This window comes from Gallinula chloropus (genome assembly GCF_964237585.1).
Source record: "Gallinula chloropus genome assembly, chromosome: 10".
Lineage (NCBI taxonomy): Eukaryota > Metazoa > Chordata > Aves > Gruiformes > Rallidae > Gallinula > Gallinula chloropus.
The window spans coordinates 14082030-14105151 of NC_140095.1; the positions used below are offsets into that span (position 1 = coordinate 14082030).

The 23122-nt window shown below is 42.1% G+C and overlaps 1 protein-coding gene across 2 annotated transcripts; it reads left to right on the forward strand.

The window, feature by feature from the left end:
- Positions 1 to 780: 780 nt before the first annotated feature.
- G3BP1 (G3BP stress granule assembly factor 1) lies at positions 781 to 23122 on the forward strand. Of its 2 annotated transcripts, none has more exons than XM_084268756.1 (12): positions 781 to 846; positions 13400 to 13513; positions 14907 to 14988; positions 15345 to 15518; positions 16297 to 16387; positions 16844 to 16937; positions 17304 to 17508; positions 18261 to 18362; positions 18937 to 19048; positions 19451 to 19576; positions 19664 to 19794; positions 22043 to 23122. In XM_084268756.1, the coding sequence occupies exons 2-12, from the start codon at positions 13419 to 13421 to the stop codon at positions 22247 to 22249; spliced, it is 1419 nt and encodes a 472-aa protein (XP_084124882.1). In that variant the 5' UTR covers positions 781 to 846; positions 13400 to 13418; the 3' UTR covers positions 22250 to 23122. The 2 variants fall into 2 exon arrangements, with proteins under 2 accessions (XP_084124882.1, XP_084124883.1); XM_084268757.1 differs by having other exon boundaries at positions 19685 to 19794.

Below are 23122 nucleotides of genomic sequence, written 5' to 3' on the forward strand. Positions count from 1 at the left end.
GGGCAGCCACCAAGGGGGAGCCAACGGCCTGTTCGCTGTTACGGCTTTTCAGCCCACTTCCTTGGGGGCCGGGGACTGGGTGCCCCCCGGGCTGCCCCCCTTACTCAGCCTCAGCCCGCAGCACCGCAGGTCCCCACCCCCCGCCGCCGCCGCCGCCGCCGCCGCCGCCGCCGCCGCCGCCGCCGCCGCCGCCGCCATGTTGGGCGCCGTCCCCTTCCTTCCAGCAGGGGGTGATGCTGGGCGCGCAGCACCGCCCCTCTTGGCGGGCTGCCTGCCCCTTTAAGGACGCCGAAGCGGTGGCCTGTCCGTCAGGGCCCGCTGCGCCCTCTCATTGGCCGCAGCTCTCCCTGCCGCACTGAGGGGCCCACCCCGATCTATAACGGGGTTTACCACCACCTTCTCAAGGGCGCTCCTGTGCGGTTCAACCATACTACGGGGTCAGGCTCGCCCCGCCCTTCGCGAGCGGTAGCGCGGGTAGCGTCGTTCCATTGGCTCAAGGAGAAATCCATCAGGTCTCGTCCCACCCTGACGGTGGGAGCGCGACCACCTATTGGTTCTTCTTTGGTGTCGATCGCGCTTACTGCCCCGCGGAGGAGAGACGTCTGGTTGGTGGACTGAGCTATCTCTCGACTCTCTGCCCGCCTATTTTTCCGCTGCGGGCCAATTAGCATCCGAGTGAAAGGGCCGCCGTTCTCTGATTGGCCAACCTACCTCCCGCTGGGGTAGGCTGCGCGCCGGATATATCTAGCCGGCGGCAGAGCACGCCGTTGCGTGAGGTGCTTCTCGTCCGCCGGGCAGGCTTGTGGTGAAGCGGCGCCTCCCGCTCCCGTCCCGCTCCGCCCGCAGGTGAGAGGGGGGGTCCGCGGCCGCGTGCCGTTCAAGGCGGGCGGGGGTGAGCGGGCCCCCGGGAGGGCCCCGTCCTGCTGCGGCCGGCTGCGGGCCGTACGCACGCCGTACGCGCTGGGCCTAGCCTGAGGCGCTCTCTCCCTTCGCTTCCCTCCCATCCCCGACTGGTAGGCCGCGGTCTGCCGGGGCTGGGGGGGGGGGGGGGGGGGGCGGGGGGGCGGCCGCCGCCGGGGCTCTCCCGCGCTCCCGACGCGGAGGCGCCTCTCGCTGCCCCGCTCCCGCGCGTGGGGCCCGCCCGGTCCCGGCAGCGCTTTGTGGCGAGCGCCCTCCCGCCCGAGCCCGTGGCCGGGCTTTCGCAGCCCCCCGCGGGGCTCCGGAGCGGGGCCTCGGGCGGGAGGAACCTCCCGGTCCCGCGGCGCCCTCAGAGGCTCCTGAGGCGGGAGCGGGGTAGAGCGGCGCGCCGCTCGGCCAGCGGTTGGGAGGCAGCGTTATTGGCGGGGGGAGGGGGGGGGGCAGGAGGGGGAAGTCGGCTGTTCACGGGTCTTCATTGTGCGAGTCGAGATGTGCAACTGCGAGCTTTGTTTCCTGCTCTGAAGGCTCCGGTGCTGTTCCATCCCCTGTTCTGTACGTGTGGGGTGCGTTTGGTTATTTTCGTGAGGTTTGGGTTTTTGTGGGGCTTTTATTTGGGTTTATTTTGGGTTTCTCTTTTTATTTTTGGCGGGCAGGGGGGTCGGTATGAGGCGGCCGAAGCCTCGCATGTAGCAGAGAAGAGCCCCTTTTTCCCTTCGATGGAGGGAGTAACACAATACCGGGTGCTTGCGTCGTGAGCTCGCCTGTACCAGTATATCAGATCGTAGGTGTTTTCCCTTCCTCTTTGTAGATGTAGGGAGTCATAGCTTGAAAAGGCGATAGATCTTACCCTGACTTACTGCATGACCTTGGCTGGAGCCGAGATTAAGCCAAGATTTAAATGGGAAGTAGTGCTTGTAAGAAGACTTTCCAGCCTCTTGTTAGGTCCAGATATACTTGCTGGAGGGAAACTTGCTGGAGAGAAAAAGCTTCCATAGATTTCTGGGGTATGTTTCTCTCTGGATAATCCAGTGTGTTACTAATTTAAGGGGCTTACTTGGTGAGCTTTTATGTTAAGGCTTATGTGCAGGTAGTAAGTATTTTACAAGGAAAATACTTTTTGCTTCCACAATTGGTTGAAAGCAGCATTTGCAGTGAGCGGCCATGTTTCCAGGGTATGCTATTTTTGTCTCCCCTGTGCTGTCACAGCTAGGAGTGACAGCTTTAGGAATTATGGACACTGCTATCAAACTCTGAAAGCCAGTGCTTTCAGGTGCTGTAAACGAGGGGTATGTGTTAGATTGGTTTAGCTAACAATACTTAGATTGATGTTGTAAAGAGATTTGCAGAAGTTGACAGACAAAAAACTGCATTAAAAAACGTATCCTCAAATCTGCCCTTTGACCAAGTTTTCACTTTTCTAATTCCCTCTCTGTAAATAATAAGTCTAATGATTTTGTGAAACACAGTTGTGTGATACTTCTGTGATGCTCATGCTAGTATATTCATATGCTGTGAACTGAACTTACCTTTTCCTGGGGTGTTTTAGTTGTGAAGTTCTGAGTTTAGCTTAAAAAAAGTTTAATGAAAGAAAATACATCTAAACTGAAAGCTAATTGTAGGTATTTATATGCTTATGGTTTTATATTCCAGTACCACAGAGCATCTTTGATGAAGACCTCCCAATGTTTTTGATAGTGGCACGTGTACCAGGGACTGCCTTGCCTGAAAGGCAGTTTTGAAACATGCTAGAAGGCATAATTATACAAAATCGGCTAGAAAAAGACCCAAATCAACACTGTAAGCTTTGCAAATGAGTATCTTATATATTTAAGTGTAAATCTTCTAACATCACATGCTGAATAGTGGTCTCCAGTTCCTGACTTGTGTGAATCGGGCAACTACCTTTTTTGCTGCCTTGTATTCTTTCAAGTGTAAACTCCTTAAATTGAAGGCTAGAAAACATAATTAAGATAAAAGACCTGGTGGACGAGATTTCCTTTGTGTATGTAGGTCAAGTGTAAACTTCAGGATCTTCTGTAGGGATTCTTTTTCACTTGTGGTCTAAGGAACAGCAAAAACATAAAAGACTTGTCTCATCAGAGTACCACTGCTCTGCTGTTCATTCTGATGCTGGCACAACAGCATCACTAGAGTTTGAGGTAGTTGATGATTCTCTTAAGTTTGAAAATCTTAATTTAAACATGAAATCTTTATGCACCTCATGAAGCAGGAAACAGTTCAGTAAGCTAGTGTTTTCTTCCTCACACTGCGGATCATAAGGTGAACAGGTACAGAGGGATAGTTTTTAATGGAAGTAAAACAAAGCAAAGATGGTGTATAAGTACATACTGCTGTTTATAACTGTAGTACCTATTGAGAGAGGACTCACAGGATTAGCATAAATGGCATGTTTGAGTTAGAGAACGTTTGAATTTATTCTAGTTTTTAATACTAGAATCTGTACCTTTTTCTTTGACTAAACAATATGAGGACTGAAGAATCAGAGGAAGCCGATGTAGAGCAGGGCTCCACCAGTGCTGTCTGTCTGTCTGCTGCTGTGCTTGAAATAAAGCAAAGCTAAAAGTGATATTTTTGTCTAGGAGGCCTTATACTCTTTTTATAGCTAACTATGTAAAATTGTCAGAGTTGAAGTGAACTGCTAGTAGAATTGATAATCCTCATGTAAGTACTGAGTAATCAAATTTTATTTTCAGCTACTAAACCAAAATGCCTAAAAGTTTGCAGGCAGTGAATATTATACTGGTCTGAGGTCCTAGTTCTGTTGTATTAAGTCTGGGCCTCTTCCAGAAAGACATAGCTGGTGGAATACTGCTTTCAGAGCTAGAAGATTGCAAGCTCTCAGCTATGTACAAATAATCTGTTACAAACCTGATGCCTTGCTGAGGCAAACATCAAGTACTGTATTCTCAAGTATTGGTGGCCATCTTCTGAGTTGCCCTGTACTGTTTCCTTCTTTCACTTAAGGCTGCTATTAGACACTTGAAAACAAAACAGAAATTCAGCCAAACAACTCTGTGATGGATCAGCCTTTAGTGCCAGGATTCAGTCAATATATGAAAGTTAAAAGTCTTCAGTGGCTACAAATGGGTAGAGGTGAAGGAGTTGAGACTCTTTACAGGTCTTAGTTGCTTGGCATGCAGAAAATATTTTATTAAATCTTAATCCTGGTCATTTTAATCCACGTGGGAGTGAGCTTGAATTTCACTGTAATGTCTGTGTACCTTGGTGTTCTAATCTGCCTCTTCTGACTGCTGCTGAGTAACTTTTGCTTTTTACTTTAAGAAGTTGCAGTGGATCCAAACAGAAAAATCACAGACCTAGGAGAAGACTGGACCTGCTGCCAATTTCATCCAGTTGTTGGGAGCACCTCTTGGATGTCAAAACAAAACCTGTTCTGATGGCAAAATTACAGGGTCTAAGTAGCTACTATATTGCAAAGCAGTCTGGAGGCATAAAGTTCATTGTCTTTTTCTTATTAAAAAGAGTAAACAAATCAATCAGACTAGCACTGACCTACTACCCTTTAGGTTGAAATTTACATGGTTAAAATGTAATTTTCAGAAAAATACTACTTCTAACTAGGGTAAATGAGGCTGGAATAGGTCCAGTTAGAAATGGGCAAGTCCTTCAGCCAGGTATAGGAGAGCTTCTTCATGAGAATCTGATTTAGGGTTATTAAAAGAAATGTAGGAGTACTTCTGTGAATTCTCAAGACTCTTGAGAAACTCAGGTTTTCAAGAGGACCTAATTTTGGGACCGTCAAATTGCAAGGGACAGTTTTATTCTGTATTGCTACATAACTATCTCTGTGGTGATGTGAAATGTTACTATTAGGCTTGGGAAGTCAGTTTAATGTTACCACAGGTCCCTCTTAAGCTTTGCTGAAGTTTTTTTCAGTGGCAAGATTATTTCCAGCTTTATCAAACTGAAACAGTATACGGTCAGCTCCTGAGAGTATTCTAGTGTAGAAAGGATGAAGAATGCTGCTGTCTGCCTTTCATACCTGGTTACAGCTTCCCAGAAATCGAGAACTATACTGCTGGAAGTCTGCAAAGGAATTCAAAGCCATTAGTGCATGTACAGACAGACAACTGTGACTGTTCTGGGGACAACTATTACCAGAAGATGATTCAATTGTCTATATGTGCTTTAAAGATAAAAATACTGGCTCACTTGTGTAGGGAGACCTATTACAGATGAAGTTGGCTCATGAAAAACCCCCAAATACTGATTGAGCTTCAGGTTTTGCTTCTGTGACTCTGTGCAGGTCTGTTTATCGCAGAGTCCTGCCACAGGAAGGATTCAGCAAAGTAGCTATCAGTCCAGGCTCTTTCCTTTTTGGCATCTAGAAGTACCAAGGAATAAGCTGTCTACTTTGGTGCTTCATGTTTTTTGTTTTAGGCAATAAAACTTAAGTAATAGGAACTCAAAATTGCTGTGTTTAGTTCTAGCGCTTCCACCTTGCCTACTCCTTTCCTACTCATTACACAAAGGAGAAACTTCTGGTGACTCACTGAGAGATGCAAAGCTCTATATGAGAAGACAATGATTTCACTTAGCCTATCATAAATCTATAGTGTACATTATTGACACAAAAACAAGCAATAAACTCCATGTGAAACTCTGTGCAATATAAGAAATAACTTGGATATCTCTTGAGTATTTTTCTGCTGTGACATAGTACAGTAGAACCTTCCAAGAAGTAATGCTAAACACCTTAGCTGTGGTTTAAAGGGGAACTCCAGATATTTGGTACTGAAAGGTGACCCTTGCTGGGTCATGGGCAAAGGGCAGCTGTTAAAAACATTAACTTACAGTAAGACCTGTTTCTTGCTGCCAATTCTAAGCAAGGACTCAAACGCTTACACTGTTTCTGCAGAAATGTTATCCACCCTCTCTTTGTATCACCAGCTTTTTGTGTTGCTGAATAGAGGTGATGATTGTGATAAAGGAGAACATTGAAAGCCGGTTGAGACAGCTTTAGAAAGGAGAACAGCAACAAAAAACCCTCCCAAACCCACACTAGAACAGGCCTGCTGCTTAGGGAAGGCAAAGTGTTTTGATGAGTGAATCCAAGAAAAACAACTTGGTGAGAAACTGTTGTGATATCACTTACCTTTAATAACAGATTTGAAAGATTTTTTTAATGTAGATTATTTTTTTCCTACCCTTTTAAACAAGACCCAATTTGCAGGTTTTGGACCTTTATGCCCCGAGCTCCAGGAATAGTATCTAGTATCTTTTTTGTTCCCCAGATAAACAGTCCTTAATGTGTATAGATGTTGGTCTTGACTAGGTTAAGTTATATGTGAGGCAGTCCTCTGTATTCTGTTTCTCTGCTTAATGCCCTAGAAATTATTTCTCCAATATGGTCACTGTTCTTTTAGATTCTGTATAACAGCAGTAGAAATCTTTATCTCTGTAGAGCTGAACAATATAAGGAGCACTGAATTTTGTCTAAAATCTGGCAGACTCCATTGTATCCATCAACTTGTGGATCACACGGGTTTGTTAGCAAAAACATGGAGTGACTTCTAGAATGACAGCTCTTCTGCAGCGATTCGTGGCTTGTTTATTTGTATTCTTATAGTGTTTAAAGGGCTGTGTGCTGCTGCTGAGTAAGGCTTCCCATCTGCCACTGGCAAGCAGAGGGGTTTTTCAGTACTAGGATGGGCAGTGTTGAATGTAATTCTGAATTATTTTTAATCTTGTAGTGAAAATGTTTTTCTTGTGCTTAGATTTGGATTGCTTGCTTGGGTACTTCGATTAGAAAATAGTTCAAGTTTCTAATTTGATTTTCCTTATCCGTATGTTAGTGTAATGTCTGGCTTTTATCTAGTGTCTCTTATCAGTATGTCTCAAAGAGCTTCAGAAAGGGGTTTGAGTATTGTGCTGCCTTTCTGCAGCATTAGGATAATAAAGCAGAGAGTAGGCTGCATTCCAGTTGCTGCACCCAGCTCCTTCTAACACTCCAAATAGCTTATAAATTTAGGCAACACCTATATCTGTACGTTGTATGGTTGTCATATGGTAGATACTAGTTGCTGTTGTGAATGGAGAAATGGCAGTGTTATGTTTGAGAATCCAGACCCATGTTTTATTAGGCCTTGGTTTTGAAGATTATTAATAAAGGCTTCTCTGGGCATGTGATATGTCTAGTGCTTCACGCTGCTACAGTCTTGCTTGGGGAGTGCCTGCTTCTGAAGTTCCTGGTGATTGTGTGTATCTTAGTGTTTCCAGGAGATGCTACTAAGAGTTGAGTGGTAGTAACACCACAGCTTGTTCCAATTTGATCTTCAGATACTTCATTAGTCATTGGATAGGTTATCCCATCATTCAGCTTTCAGGTTCTGGCTTCCAGGTGGCTTGCCTAGTGTAAAAATAGTGCTGCCTCTAAGGTAACTCCTTTCAAACAGAGTACCTTCCCTCTGAATCTGTCAAAATAGAGAAGATAACTGATTGCAGGCTGGCACCTGTCTGTAATGACTTCTCATAAAATGCAGAGTGTATTGGTGTGACTCTGGTCTCTGACATTGTCCACTCCTGCATCCAGTGTGAAGCATGGAACGATACCTGCTTTTTAAAGTAGATCTGTGTTTTGGGAAATCTGTTGCCTACCCATTTGGTGGTGCTTCTTCAGCACTTCATAATTTAGGCTTGGGGTCAACATCTGCATGTTTCCTTATTTTCCCCTCAGATAGTTATGCTTGTAGTAAAATAAGAAGTGTGTCTCACATCTTGGTGTAGCTGGTATCTTGCAGTGTTTCAAATCTGCATTTCCTTGTAAAGCTTTATATTACTCTTCTACTTGAGAGCAGGGTGGTATAGTGATATAAATCACCAGTCAGAATTTGCCTATTGATGTGAATTTAGGGCATTAGTGTTGTTCACTCTGTAATGTTTTGTATCATAGCTCACACAGTACCAGCACTAGGAGATGCTAGTTGTGTAAAATGTATGGAGAGTTGGAATTAAGTGGAATAGTTTACTGCTATTTAACTTTTTAGCATGTTTGTGAGAGGCATATATGGAGTGTTTTTCATGATTTTATTTGTAATGGTTTTTTTCTTGTCCAAAGCAGCAATAGTAACTGCTTCTAGTGCTGGTTATGCCATATAGATAAATGGTTTGTGGCTTTGAACATGCTCACCTGTTGCCAAGCAACTTGTAGAAATCCCAAATGACACTTAATTACACAATCCTATTAACTATTGACCAGACCTTTAATGTCCAGCAAAATTGCTGTTTGTCAGCTTTGTACTGTGTTGTATTTCAATAGGGACACCTCTTTTCCATGTGAGTTTCTCTAGGTGTTTTAAATTGTCAAAAAACCTTTTCATGTTAAAGAATTAATTGATGTCAAAATGAGGGGGTAGAGTTGAATGAAAAGTTTGGTTTAGAGGGGGGGAAATATCTTCATCTTTAGAACATACCAATCGTACTGTCAGTTGCTTTTATAAGGTTAGAGGTGAAGTAGAAATAGTAGATCAGAATTGTATTTCATAGAAGCTGATTAGGGTTGTTTGAAGCAGTGTAGTGGCTGTGTGAGAATATTTTAATTAAACCTGTAATTAGCAGGATGGAGGTGGGTGACAACATGACATGTTCTTGTACTCTGTAAGCTGCCAATTTATAGAGGTGGCCTGGAAATGTCGCGTGTCACCTTATGTAGCACATGAATAGCCCAAAGAGTGAACTGCTGTAAGGTGGGTTCCCTGTATCTGCTGTGTAGTATTCCATTCAAACAGAAGTATAATGCTGCCTGTGACTTTGGATCTTTTGTCTTTGGAATTTAAGTTCAAAAATACAGAAATGAAGATGGCAGGGAACAAAGGCACAGGATGATGTTAAAACAAACTATAGTCAGTTTAGAATATGCTCCAATGTAAATTTTAACTCATCTCTCTGTTGGAACTTAAGCTTTTCTTGACAGAAGATGTTAAGGTTGCCACATGCTTCAGAAAGTGAAGTTCAAAGTTTTTTGACTTGTGGGTTTTGTTTCATTGGAGTCTGATCCTCAGACTTGTTACATGAGTTCTGCAGTCACTGCTGTCCTGAGAGCCTTGGCACTGCATGATGTTCATTAGAGATTCTTGTTGTGTTTAGGTAGCGTGTTAGAAACAAGGTTAAATCAAACAAGGAGTTTTGTTTCCAAAACAAAATGAGTTGAGACAGCAATAGTTGGTTCACTTTCACTGTGTACCAATTTGGTGAGAAAATACTAGCTGATGCTAGCTGTTAGGCATTGAGTCTATTATTTTTCTGACTTACTAGTATGCTAACAGGTTTGTGGACCCAAATCTAAATTCAACTAATACAAAATTTACATAAATGGCTCCAATTTGCATAACATACTTTAGAAATTCAGTGCCTAGCATTGATTTTCTGCCAAGTAGGAGCATTGTAACAGATGGTGGAATTTTCCACAGCCAGGTGATAACCACTGTAAAGGAGGTATTTGCCTTCCTGTAAGTCTCTTGGCTTAAGGAAAGGGCTCAGTTATTAGTGTATATGTTGTAATTGGAATGATTCAATTTGTTTTACATCTGAAGTAATATGATTGCATGTTTATGAATGAGTTGTAAGTTCAAAGTTTCAGCTTTTCCTGTCAGTTTACACCCTTCCATCACTATCTCAGTTGACACACAAATGTGTGGATAAGCTTCTATCAGGAGTAACATAGTGACAGCTCAAGCATTTGGTACTATTATGTTCTGCACAGTAGAAATACAGTATAATCTATTTGCAGTTATTCTTGGGTCAAGGAATAGTGGAGTAATGAACTACTCATGAGTGGTAGGAAGCAAGTATCTCTCTGGAGATGCTTGGCTTCTATCATTCAGGTTGTGTTGGCTGGAGGAAAGAACAGATGGCAACTGGTAGTGTAGCAGCAGGTGCAGCAGGAGTAAAACCAGATTGTTGTCATCCTCTGATTAGGTCACATAGAGGTTTTTCCCCATTTCTTTTCAGATCTGCTTAATGAGAACTGGACACTGCTATTCCTATTTCTGTGTTACAAGTTCTGAGAATTTTTTCCACCATTAGGGAAGCCTTTTGATTTTTAGCATGTAAGTGACAGGCATAATCAGCACAAGCCATTGTCGTGTCTTTGGTACAGTGCTGGGACAGCTCAGAACAGCATTGAAGATGACAGTGCTAGTGAGTTAATACAAGTGAGTAATCTTCCACTGATGAAGAGCAGGCTGATGAAAGAGCTTTTGCTACATGATTTGTTGAGATTTGAGTGCTACAAGTAAAAGTTTACCTTGAGGAGGTCAAGCTTTGTATGTTTGTATTCTAGTGGCCATTGAAAATAATTCTCAAAAGAGCACTTAACCGAATTGAGTAGAAGACCTGCCTGTTGACATCTATAGGAATAAGCTTGGATTCCAAAGGAAATTAGTCTTTACAAAGAAATTAAATGCACACACCCCACCCCTCAAAAAAAATACAGAAAGAGGAGTGGAAAGCAACATGAGCATAGTTTTTTACATAGAACTCTTGTCATACTCTATATGGTGATCTTGGGGGATGTGGTAGGACTGTCTTTCTAGCTACACTCACAGCACAGAGGCAAGATTTAATTGCTTCACCATTACTGTCATTTAAATGCAGATGATGTCCAGCATTTCTACACCCACTGCTTTAGGGTTGTCCTGCTCCCTGTAACAGTAGAGCTTCCTAAACACTTGACAGGCAACAAAGTTAAATGAGGAAATCTGCAGAGGTGCAAATAACTTAGCCTTAGTTTACCTGTGATGTGTTTTGTTTTGTAGGGATCTAATTTAATATGCACTAGAAGGCAAACAAGTTCATATCTTTAATGTTTTTATCACTTTAGACTGTGCCTGGTCCTGGACATCTGTATCTAATAGATTATGCTTATAACTTGAAGGCTTCTTCAAAACCACAGGTACTGGGAGCTTCCTGAAATGAAAGAAGGCTGTAGAATCTGAGCGCTTCCTGCAGGCCAGACCCAACCACAGAGTATCGCTTTCTTTCAGCGTGGTTAGCTCTTGAAGATACCCTCAAGCAATAGAAAGCTGATCAATGTGTTCAAAAGCCTTTTTGAGTTCTGAGGTGTTTGGTCTCATCCTTTCTGCATGTTATCATGCAAGTAACGCTTCCTTGTATGTTGGTGTTATACTTGCTTCCTATGGAAAGAGCCCGCACTTGTGAATGTGCCTTCTGGAGCCTGTCAGATCTTTCTCCTCTGTATTTAAACTTAGGAAGAGTCCATTAGAAATTGAATGAGTAGACACTTATTTTTAAACTTACAGAGTTGAAGTGTGTGTGGGGGATGTTGTGCTGAAAGCAGAGCAAAACACATCAATATTTGCAAAACATAACAATTTTTGTTGTCATGTTAATACCATTTTAGTGATATCTTCTGCTTTGAACCTTAAACTGCATACCTCCCAGGGTAGGAATTCGTGTGCTCTATCTCCACCTAAGCTGGGTGCATGCATGCTGGCCATTGCTGGGAGCTTGGGTGTGATTGCATCCTCAAATATATTATCTGTATGTTTTGCTGGTATGGTTAAACATTGCTTTGTGTCTTTTGATTGCAGCATGTTGGGTGTTAGACCACGGTTTGAGATGTAAAGAATTTTCCAGGTTGCTTTGGACATAGATTTATCCAAAATACTTTCTTCAATGCTGTCTTTTTTTGTACATTCTGCGCTTTGAGGTTTGAAGCTTCTGTTTGTCATTCCTGGCACATCTGGAGAGTGGTTCTAACTTCCTTTGCAGTCCTATAGGTGATGTACATTTGAAACTGTAACAACCCTCCTGTAGTAGGTCACCTCTGTCAGCTGTAGTCCAGTGTAATTTCTTAGCACTTACAGGACTACATCTCTGAAATACAACAAATAAAATGAAAGTGCCAAACGAGTTCCTTGGGTAAACTGGAAGAAGCTTTAGTACAACTTGATGGGAGAGGCAACCTGTTTTTTTTCTTCTCCCCCCCCCCCACCTCGTTCAGATGATGGTTGTGGGGTATCTCTGTTTACATAACAGCATCCTGCATCCTAGGTATGGTGACAAGAGAAAGCTTGTCCTAACATAACTGCCTAGTCGTGAACTTTGCAGACTCTGACCTGGATTAGTCTGTTCAAAAAAGCTACTTAGTTTGACTTCCTTTTTTTTTTTTTTTAGTTGATGCTGCCACTTATTGGAGCTATTTATAGTTTAGGAGTCTTAAATAAAAGCGGATAAGTAAATGATTACTCTTGAATTGCTTTCTAGAGTGCTCAAGCTAGCAGTGTATTGGTTTTGATTTGCACAACACCTGAAGTATGTGCCTATTCAATTTGCATACCATGTGTTTAGGCAAGTGTTGTGCAGGGGAAGGGAGAAAGTTCTTTCAGTTGCTGTCTGTGGCCTTTTAATGGCCCTTTGGAATGCACTTACTTGACTTGTAGGCGATACTTCTGCTAGTCTTACTGTCACTAGTACAGAGCCTGGAAAATTAGCTATCACACACAGTCTAAGTGTCCGTTCTGCTGCCTGTTGGTATAATTGACTATGAAGCAGAAAATCTGCCTTTGTTTCTGTGTTAAGTAGCAAGAATATGCTCTGGTATCAAGTGTTTTTCCATACTACTTTGAACCTATTTTGTATGAATTTAAACAGTGTATATGAGTATTTCAAAGCAAGGCAACACAGGAATGTACGTTGGTTTTGGCTGACCTAGACTGAAAAGGGATACATATTGTGTAATCTACCTGCAAGAGATTTCTTTTTGTAACTTGTGTATCCATGGAAATTAGGTACAAGGTACCTACATTGATTTGTCCCTGGGCCTAGGTATGGGTGGTGCTGCTCATTTGACTGGTCTTTGGATTTGAGAGGTGACTTGCTGAGTTTGATACAAGCAAGGAAGAGCAGCGTGCATTTGTTTGTAGCTTAGTAATTTTAATATAATCCGATATTCATCTACAGTGCTTGTCACTCAGAAGCAAGGAGTGCTGTGCTGCTGGTAAAAATAGATCAGACTTGTTCTGACCTTTAAAAAATGCCCTTAATACAGCACCACAGGCTTTGACTTAGAGCATCTGACTTTTAATTCTGATTGTGAAGTCAAGTGAGGTAAGTAGAACTTGCATCGAATGTAAAAGACTTAGCCACTTAGCAAATCCTCTTGAAGAACCATCCTTGCTTGCCACCTGCTTTTTACTGAGGGTATGTAGGATGATTAAATACTGTTGTGTTATGAGGTAACCTCCCTTGCCTGTGCAGCCTCTCCCACTGCTTGTTTGGTACCCAGCAGTCCTCTCCTGAGAAGACTCTGAAAGACTGGTGACTCTGAAAATGTATTGGTTAAACTGCTGACTGTGATAAAGCATCTGACTGGTTTTGGTGTGCGTTTTCCACTGGGATTATTTGGATTTCGCAATCAGTATGGCAACAGCAATGTGAAATGCTTGTGTCTTACAGACCCTTTTTGGTTTTTCCATAGCTTTCAGTTGACCAAAGAAATGGTGATGGAGAAGCCAAGTCCCCTGCTGGTCGGGCGGGAATTCGTCAGGCAGTACTATACTCTGCTGAACCAAGCACCTGACTATTTGCACAGGTAAAACTGCTTCGCTTTGACCTGGCTGTGTGTGGATTTCTTAATTTGTATGTTAAAATTGGTGAATAAACTACTTAAGACATCTTGGCTTGCTGAATTTGGACACTTAAATCTGATTTACCCAGAACAGACTCTAGGTGTAGTTTCCTTGAAGTTTTGATCAGCTAGGTTAAAATAAGGATAATAAAGATGGCAGAGATTCTGTGTTCTAGCTGTTACTGAAATGCTGCTCTGTGAGTATTCTAAACAAAAAAAGTAAATCAAAAGTGTGTTCCTTGTTACTTCTGGCTGTAATCAATATAAAGTTCAATAAATATTTGCTTAAGCATTTTTGTAATTTGTTTAGATAACAATGCCTCCTGGCTAGAGGAAGAATGTTGAAAATAGTGCATGCTTGTATATTGGTATGTCTGTTATACCAGCAGCTCTTTCTTAAAGGTGAGGCACTATAACAGGCTGCCCACAGAGGTTGTGGAAGCCCCATCCCTGGAGGTGTTCAAGGCCAGGTTAGATGGGGCTTTGGGCAACCTGGTCTAGTGAGGGCGTCCCTGCCCATGGCAGGGGGGTTGGAACTAGGTGGTCTTTGAGGTCTTTTCCAACCCAAAGGATTCTGTGAAAATCAGAAATTATGAATGTGGACAGATCTACAATCTCTTATCTAAACAAATCTGTACTGTTTGATTGGACAGGTATCCTACATTGCTAGAACAAACCTCTTGGTTTTTTTGGGGATATGCATTGTTTTGCTGTGCTTTAAGTAGCTAGAAAACGATTTCTAAACTTCTTCCAATCTCAGGAATGTTTATTCAGAGCATTGCTGCACTTTGGTGGACAGTTGACATCATATCTTGGGGTCAGAGGAAAGTTTACAATGTGCCATGGAATTCTGTTCCAGTCTTTTATCTGCAAACTGAATGCAGTCCCGTGATGTCTATGACGTTTTTAGCTTGTAATCCCTCAGCTGTAAAATGGAAGGTTTACTTGCAGTACGTTCTTTACTGTAGATGAACAAAACAGTACCACTGCTCCTTGCTCAAGCTTCAAACTAGAATTTGAGTGGAGGCCTTTGGTGTCCAGGCTGTTATGGGTGCTATGTTGCTTTAATGGGGTTGGATTGTCTGTTTTCTGAATCTTCTGGTTTTGGCTGTTGGTGCTTAGATACTGGACATATCTGAATGCTACAGCTTATGGCAGGAGAACTTTGTATTTTCCCTCTGATCAACACCCTGCCCTACGCCACATCACTTAACAGCATTATGGATTTGTATGGCTGTATTCCAGTATTTCCGAGAGAAAACTTGCTTGAGAGTGTATTGCTCCTAATGCACTCTAATGTAGAGGCTCAATGTTCTTATGTAACAAAGCTTAGTGTAAAAATACTTCTTTCCAACAGGTTTTATGGAAAGAATTCTTCCTATGTCCATGGTGGATTGGATTCCAATGGAAAACCAGCTGATGCAGTCTATGGGCAATCTGTAAGCACTTTAAAAACGTTACTGTTATTTCCTTCATTTTATCACTTCTGTGGCAGAAAAGAGACAACATATCCAGCTGTGATTCATCCTTCTTTGTCCAAGTGGTTTCTCTCCCTATTGTGTTTTTTTTAGAGAACTATGTAACTGTCAACAGCAATAGTTAGGCAAGATAAATGTTTCCTCTATTAAAGATCATAATGTAAAATTGCTTGCAAAGCAAAGTTAGAGCATGCTGCCATGCTTTCTCCCTTACAGAATATATTTTGAAACAGTAGTTTATGCTTCTGTATTTTTTGAAAGCTTCTGGCTTGGCAGAATTGGCTTCTGCAGTGTAATCTGTATACCATCTTTCACAGGATATCCACAAGAAAGTGCTGTCTCTAAACTTCAAGGATTGCCACACAAAGATTCGTCATGTGGATGCCCATGCTACTCTCAATGATGGTGTTGTAGTGCAGGTGATGGGAGAGCTCTCCAATAACATGCAGCCTGTGCGCAGGTTCATGCAAACATTTGTACTTGCACCTGAGGTATGTGGTATTGAGTGCTCCTGCTATTAGAGTGATGTCAGGACTGATAAGGCCTGTCTGGCTCAGTGTTGGAATAGGGGTCAGACTGCAAAGGCAGTTTGCTACAAAATGCAGCAGCAGTGCACTGCAAACTCCTTTGGAAACTGCTACTTCTATATGGTCATAGGCTATTTACAGCTGTAATTATGATACTCAAGATTAACATAACTTTTGGCTATTTGGTATGTACAATGTGTATTTTAAGTGTTAGAGTTACTTTATCTTTGATTTGTGTTCCTAGCCACTGGTACCCTTAATGAAAAGAGCCAGTAAAGTACTTCCTGTCAATCAAGACATGGGTTCCAGACTCTTTTGTCATACAAAATGCTGATCTACCTATTTTTAAAAAAAGCTACCTCAAGGGTGTTTTTTTTAACATTTACATAGTTGGGAATTACAGTGAAAAAAGGAGATTTGAAAGCTTGCTTTATTTCTCAGTTTGACTTGGAGCTAAGAACTGTTACTTTAGACCTCAAAAGTTCTTGCTTCTACTTCAGTGTTGTGAGCTACTGGAATTAAAAGCACTACTATGAAATTTTCTACTTGTTCAATGCATACTTAACTTGCTAGTATGATTCATCTGTCTTTTTCCTGAATAACACACATTGTTGGAGGCAAGTTTGGACTGATCTTATGTGGGAAGAGTGACTTCAGCTCTTCTTGTTTTCTTATTATTTCAGTTTTTAAATTACTGAAATTGATGTAATTGAATCCATCCCTCCCTTTCATTTGCTTCTAGGGTTCTGTTGCAAACAAGTTTTATGTTCACAATGATATTTTCCGCTACCAAGATGAGGTTTTTGGTGATTCTGATACTGAGCCTCCAGAGGGTAAGTAGGAATAACTTTTTTTATCTTGCTACTGGTGCTTGTTTCTGGGTCCATTCCTAGATCAGAAGAAATCTTCTTGCTGGACAATTCAGATCAGCATTAAGCTTCATGTTCTTCTAGGTTTTTTCCTTGCTAGTAGTTTCCTTGCACTCCAGCAAGGACTTGACATGCATTCTGTTTCTATTAAAAGAACAGTAAGACTTATTTTAGCAGTGACAGTCAGATTTGTAGGCTATAAATCTCCAAAATACTTGGAATGTTTGGTTTGACCTTCACCAAAACTGAGTAATGGATGTGATAGCAGAAGTAGAGAGAAGTGTCTGTTCCATGTCACATCTCCATAGTGCTTTGCATGTGCTCAGCAGAGACTTTACCTGCATGGTACAGAAGATGCCCAACACTGGAACTGAGTAGTAAATGTGTGGTGTATTTTTTCCCTTTTCTAACTTCATTTAGAATCGGAGGAGGAAGGGGAGGAACCTGAGGAAAGACAGCAGACACCTGAGGCTGTTGCTGATGATACTGGTGCTTATTATGAGCAGGCTGTCAGGTAATACCTTACTAGATGAAGTCAGATGTTGTGTAATACAGACTACTTGTAGAACAGGTCAAATGAATTAATTCCTACTCATGATATTTCCTCTTTGATAGTCAAAAGATTTCAGTTTATTTGGCAGCTGAAACCAAAGTGCTGTTAGGCTGAATGCAGAGACTCTAGATTTTCAGTAGTAATGCTTTTGCTGCTCTCTAGGGTGCCACTGTGAAACTTGCAGGGTGGCCTTAGATTAGCCTTGTTCTTCCTCTCAAATGCAATGTACCTGACTTCTGTATTGGACATTTAACACTTCTTACCATGCAATAATAGAGCCAAATATGATACCACCTCTCTGTTTTGGCTTTTTTGTGGTGCTAATAGTAATGATATTGAGGAACACCTGGAAGAGACGGCTGCAGAGGCAGAGCCTGAGCCAGAGCCAGAACCTGAGCAGGAACCTGAACCAGAGGCACAGGAAGAAAAATCTGAGCCGGTGTTAGAGGAGTCAGCTCCAGAAGAGACTGTGGAAAAGAGCCCTTCTCCAGCTCCTGCTGATCCAGCTCCTGCAGTGCAGGAAGACTCCAGGGTAATGACAGTGCGTGGCTCTTCTGTGTTGTGGTGTCATTGGTGTACCTGACACTCCTGTTTTACAGTGCATGATTCAATCTGGCCAAAGGAAAAACATCTGGAATTGTGTTGAATGCTTTGTAATTCTTTTCCCTGATGCCCAAGCTACTCTTCTCATGACCAGTTGCCCCCTTCCCATTAGTTTCTGTATAATAACAGGGAGTTGAAATTAACTAGTTGGTTAAAATATATGGGCAGCCAAGATAAGTCTTTGTATATTTGGTAGGTTTGGGAGCTGTGGCAGCAGTGGGAGGCTTGCATTCTTTGCAAACAGAGCTGCTGAAAGTCTAAAAGGGACTGCAACCAACATGCTGAATGTTTCACCCCTTTCAACAAAAAGGGGTGAAATTTTACTTTATTTCTACCTGAGGATTTTTGTCACCCTTCAGTGTTAAGGGAGGCAAATGCAGACAAATGGGTATTCAAGAAGCTAATACTTAGGTTAACCTTGATGTGATACTTGGTCTTAGGCCACTGCTGTGTCCTATTTCAACTCCATGTAGAATTTAGAAGTATGAGTCCATTGTTGTTACACTAAGTCTTTTGAAAGGAAGTTGTGGGAAAATGTAGTGGCTGGATCCAGGATTTCAAGGACAGTTTAACTTGTTACTGTTACCCTGTATCTGTTAGCTGTACCATCAGGAATATAGTTCAGACAGATAAAAGCATCTGGAGTTCAGTTAGTCATCATCTCACTCTCTTTTTGTTTAGACATTTTCCTGGGCGTCAGTAACCAGTAAGAACCTTCCTCCCAGTGGAGCTGTTCCAGTGTCAGGAATACCACCTCATGTTGTGAAAGTGCCGGTCTCACAGGTAGGAATCCAGTACCTAGAGAAGTTTAAATGCTAAACTGGCTGACAGTAAACTGAGGTGTGGACAAATATAGTGAAATCTAATCGCTTATGATCTGAATTCTGAGACCCCCAAAGACTTTCAAATCCAGTGTCTCATGATAGCCTTCAAACTTTATTCCTTGGCTTTTTGGTTGAGAAGCTGTTCCTCATGGAGGAAAAGCAAGGAATGTTCACACAAGTGCTGGATGTAACTGCTGTCTAAAATGATGCACCCTCTTAAAGGCAGCTTTTCTAATTTTTTTGCTTATTTGTGAATGAGGTTTTGTTTTGAATGAATTTATGTAATGCAATGTGTGCAACTGCCACTGCACTTAGGGAGAACTCTTTACTGTATGTAACTGAATTGGGGCAACTTTGGAATTCTAGCTGGTCAAGTGACATGTCTGTAGCAGAAAAGCCAAGTTAGTTGCAGGAGAGATGAGCTATTTTCCTGTGTTTTCAAGTTACTTCATCAGTTACTACTTAGTGAGCTCTTAAAAGCTGAACCCTACTGTGATTTCTGATTCTTTCGACTCCTTTTTGAATTGACACAGCCGCGCCCTGAGACAAAGCCTGAATCTCAGACTCCACCTCAGAGACCCCAGAGGGATCAGCGAGTGAGGGAGCAACGAACAAACATCCCACCACAGAGGGGTCCTAGACCAAGTAAGAGAAGCTACAAAGAATAAACTGCCTTCTGCTGATTGATAGTTTGGGGGAAGCAATATAATGATTACAGCTCTTAAAATCTCATTAATTTTGTCAGTAAGCAAATGATTTCTTTGTGGATGGTGTGATTTTTAGATGATCTTGGCCTGAATGTCTGACGAGCTTTTTTCACTCTTTCTGCTGAAGAATCTTAAGTTTCATTTGAGTGCTTGGCTTCAGTCAGGTGATACACAAGCAAGTTTGTTTGCGTTGTAGAATGCTTATCTCTTTTAATGCATGAATGGATAGAGTGAATTCTGTTGGGTTTTTTTAATGAAATGCTAATTCTGGTCTTAACTCTGTCTTTCATTTATTGTGGGGACTGGCTTTTCTTAAACAACTCTTACTTTTCTGTTCAAGTTCGTGAAGGTGAACAGGGTGACGTGGAAACTAGACGGATTGTGAGATACCCAGACAGTCATCAGCTGTTTGTTGGGAACCTTCCCCATGATGTGGATAAAAGTGAACTTAAAGACTTTTTCCAAAGTAAGTTAGTTTCTTTGCTGTACACTCAGGGTTAGGGGGTTGTGGCCATAGGCGTGGTCAACAGGGCATTCTAATGTATGACCCAAGAACTTGGCTTTTCTCTTGCAGGCTATGGTAATGTTGTTGAACTCCGCATCAACAGTGGTGGGAAGCTCCCCAATTTTGGGTTTGTGGTGTTTGATGATCCTGAACCAGTTCAGAAGATCCTTAGCAACAGGGTAAATAAACTTCTAGTCAGTGAGTTTTGGTCTGTCAATAACAATGTTTTTCAGATGATTCTAACAAGAAAAGATTTTACTTGGTCCCTTTATCCTTAAACATCTTAAAGTAGGTGGGATGTCTTTTCTTCCTTTTACCTTAACTCTTGTGCAGCATTTGTACAGACTGAATCTTTTTGTTGAAGTAGGTCATAATAACTTATGTGAACATGAATTTATTTATTATGGAAGCTTTTTCCAATGGGAAGCTGCTGAGCTCTACACAGGAAGCAGGTGAAGCTTTCAGAAAGGCAAGGGGGAGTCTGACTTGATGGACAAGTAGAATCTAGTTTGTTTGAAAGGGAGAAGCTATGCTTGTGTGCAGGTTGAATTTCCGCTAACAAAGTAGGTACCTGCTTAGCTCGTTAGCAGTGATTGCTAATGCAGAATGTGTACCCCATGGCTGTACAGCATTGTGATAGACAATGAATCTGGAGGCACCATAGCAGCCATAGCAGTTGTGCAGTAAGCTAGCTTGAGTACAGATTAAGTGTTGAGATTGGATCTGAGTTTAGGATATTTCATGTGGTGTTAGACACCTTTCCTGTGAGATGCTGCCAGCATTTGTGGCAGTGCTTGATGACTTAGTGCATATGAAGCCCAGCAGCCCTAGAAGATCTCTGAGGGAGCTGGTGATTATATATCTGAACACTGACAAAGAGTTGCTTCCTCAAGTGTTTTCCTATTGTTTTGGGCTGAGCAATTCCAGCGTTAAGTCCAAGATCGGTGACTTGAAGCAGGGCTAAAAGCAGTTTGAGTAAATTTGGTTGATTTTGGTCTGAATGTGTGGGAACAGGTAGTGTAGTGACAGTGGGTCCTGAAGCCATTTCTTAACTACAAGCTTTATGTGAACACCTTCAGCAGTGACTCAAACTGGCATGTTTGAGTGTTTGAATGAACTAGAGATGGTCATTCTTGTGCTCTCTTGCAATGGGAGAGGTAGCTAAGAGGTGAGTGCCAGGCTGCCATGTCCAGAGAATGCCAGAGGCACACTCAGCAGAGGAATTTGTGGCCTTTGTTTACTTGTTCAGCTGTGCCACTCGCTGTAACTGGGGCCAGTGAAGAGAGTGGATGCTGGCTTCTTCCCAGTTAGACTTTGAATGCATTATAGACTTGCATTCATATATCTTCTAGCCCATGTGAATGTCTAAGTTGTTATGGATGGGCATGTTTTTTCTGAATTAAGTTTGTTTATAAATATAGGCTTGTCTATAAAAGAAGCTTAACACTCCTGCACTACTTTGAACAGCTAAATTCTGTTTGCAGTAGCCACAGTGTGAATTGTTTCACAAATGGGCCCAGTGCTTTGAGCAAACATGTCCTGAATTAGTAGGACTCTGGCTATCAATGAGTTTGAGGCTTTGGTAGATGTTAGCCAGTGATCTAAACCTGATGTCTGCTGCCTGATGCGAAATGTGGGAGTTCACATGCAGTTGTTAATCAGGCTGGAACATCAGGCTTTGATCTTTTGGTCCAGTACAGCAGATGACTAGAGAAGGGTGATGTGCTTCATCCATAGATCTGTTCCACTAACAGTCCAGTAGAAGTGAATAGCTCAGCTTTCATGTGATGAGAAAGCATTGTGCCTGTGCCAATGATGGATCAGGCTTTTATTTTCTTGTTTGTTATGCAACTGCAGGAGCAATTTGAAACCAGAGTCCTTAATCCTGTAGTTGCTGGATTCTTGCAGACCTCATCTTGTCCGCAATGAGGTTTGCGTGATGTGGTCTGTTCCTCTGTCTGCTTTGGGGATGTTTCCCAATCAAGTGACCACTTACTGCTACAGCTCTAAAGAATTGAGCTTGACCTAAGTGAAAGACTTCACTGGCCTGCACAGCAAGGTGGCAGGGAGGATCTGACTGAGTTTATGCAGTAAAAAAAATCAGCTGGGACTCTGCATGGTGGCAGGCTGCTAATTGCCACATATCATTGAAAGTAGGCTACTGTTAATAGTTCAGATCATTCTGTAAATGTGTCAAAGCTCAGTGATAAGCCTTAGATTGTTTCTCAAGTGCTGCTCTTTCACACCTTTTTTTAATATTTTTTCCAGTAAAGCACAAGACTGGGTGCACAGTTTGACTAGGGTAACTTTCTAGTAACCAGTCATAAAACACTTGAGTTTGCTTTGGAGAAGAGGATATGAGAGGAGGTTGCAGAAATCTGCTCGACATGAGTCGTTAATGAAAGTACCTCTCTGCTTTTGTTGCAGCCCATCATGTTCAGGGGAGAGGTGCGCCTGAATGTGGAGGAGAAGAAAACAAGAGCTGCCAGGGAGGGTGACCGCAGAGATAACAGACCACGTGGACCTGGAGGCACTCGTGGGGGGCTGGGAGGTGGGATTCGAGGGCCTCCACGTGGAGGAATGTCCCAGAAGCCAGGATTTGGAGCTGGAAGGGGGATTGGGCAACGCCAGTGAATGCATCATCGCAGATGTTGACGTGGTGGCGCAAACCCTTTTTCCTGCAGATTTGTGAATTTCAGCCTTGGGTATCTTGGAATGTGGCCCTAGCCTGTTATAGACTGCTACGTTTGATACTATTTTGGCCCCTTTTTTTTGTTTGTGTTATGGTTTTGTGAATTTTTTTTTCTAGTCCTTGTCCCAGATTCCAGCTTTGTGGAACAACATTTTAGGAAAAGTGGATTTTAAAAAGAAAAGAACTGAATTTTCTTGTTCACTTCAAACTTATGGACTGGATTTTTTTGGTACCAGTGGTTTTTCCTAAAGGAATGGCTTTACTTTTTTTTCCCCTTTTTTCTCCCCCCCCCTTTCTACTGAATTTGGGTGCATTTCAGTCAGTGGAATAATATTTCACGTGCATGCGTTCAAGAGCCTGTAGGAAAACCTAGTACTTGGCAAGTATTTCAAGGGCAGAAAAAGGAAACTATTGATTTATTCATTGAGGGTCATATGAACATCCTCTGGTCTGGAGATATTGCCACTTGAAAAATTGACATTGACCTTTCTCTGTGGCGCTGTAAAAGTGGAATAATGGGTATCTGTAGAAACTCTTTTCTTTTTGATACGTGATCACGGAGAGGAATTTGAACTACTGTTTTACCACTTTAAAATTTTGGATTGTGGGATAGGTTTTAAATGTCTAGAACTTGACTCTTAAAACACTTTTCCTGAACTTGTGAAATTTTTTATGGAAATAGGAAGTTTTTTTCATGTTTAGTTTGTATTTGTATAAAAAAAAGCAAAATTGTTGTGCCTTCTATTTATCTTTCATTCCAGTCTTGGCAAATTGTTTAAAAAAAAAATAAAAAAGGTCTAGATTTGCTTTATCAA

Excerpts from the sequence above, each read along its gene's own strand:
- G3BP1 (XM_084268756.1), top strand. The coding sequence starts at position 13,419 with ATGGTGATGGAGAAGCCAAGTCCCCTGCTGGTCGGGCGGGAATTCGTC. Across the intron at positions 19,049-19,450 it reads ACAGAGGGGTCCTAGACCAA|TTCGTGAAGGTGAACAGGGT; the intron begins GTAAGAGAAGCT and ends TTTCTGTTCAAG. Across the intron at positions 19,577-19,663 it reads ACTTAAAGACTTTTTCCAAA|AACTTGGCTTTTCTCTTGCA; the intron begins GTAAGTTAGTTT and ends GTATGACCCAAG.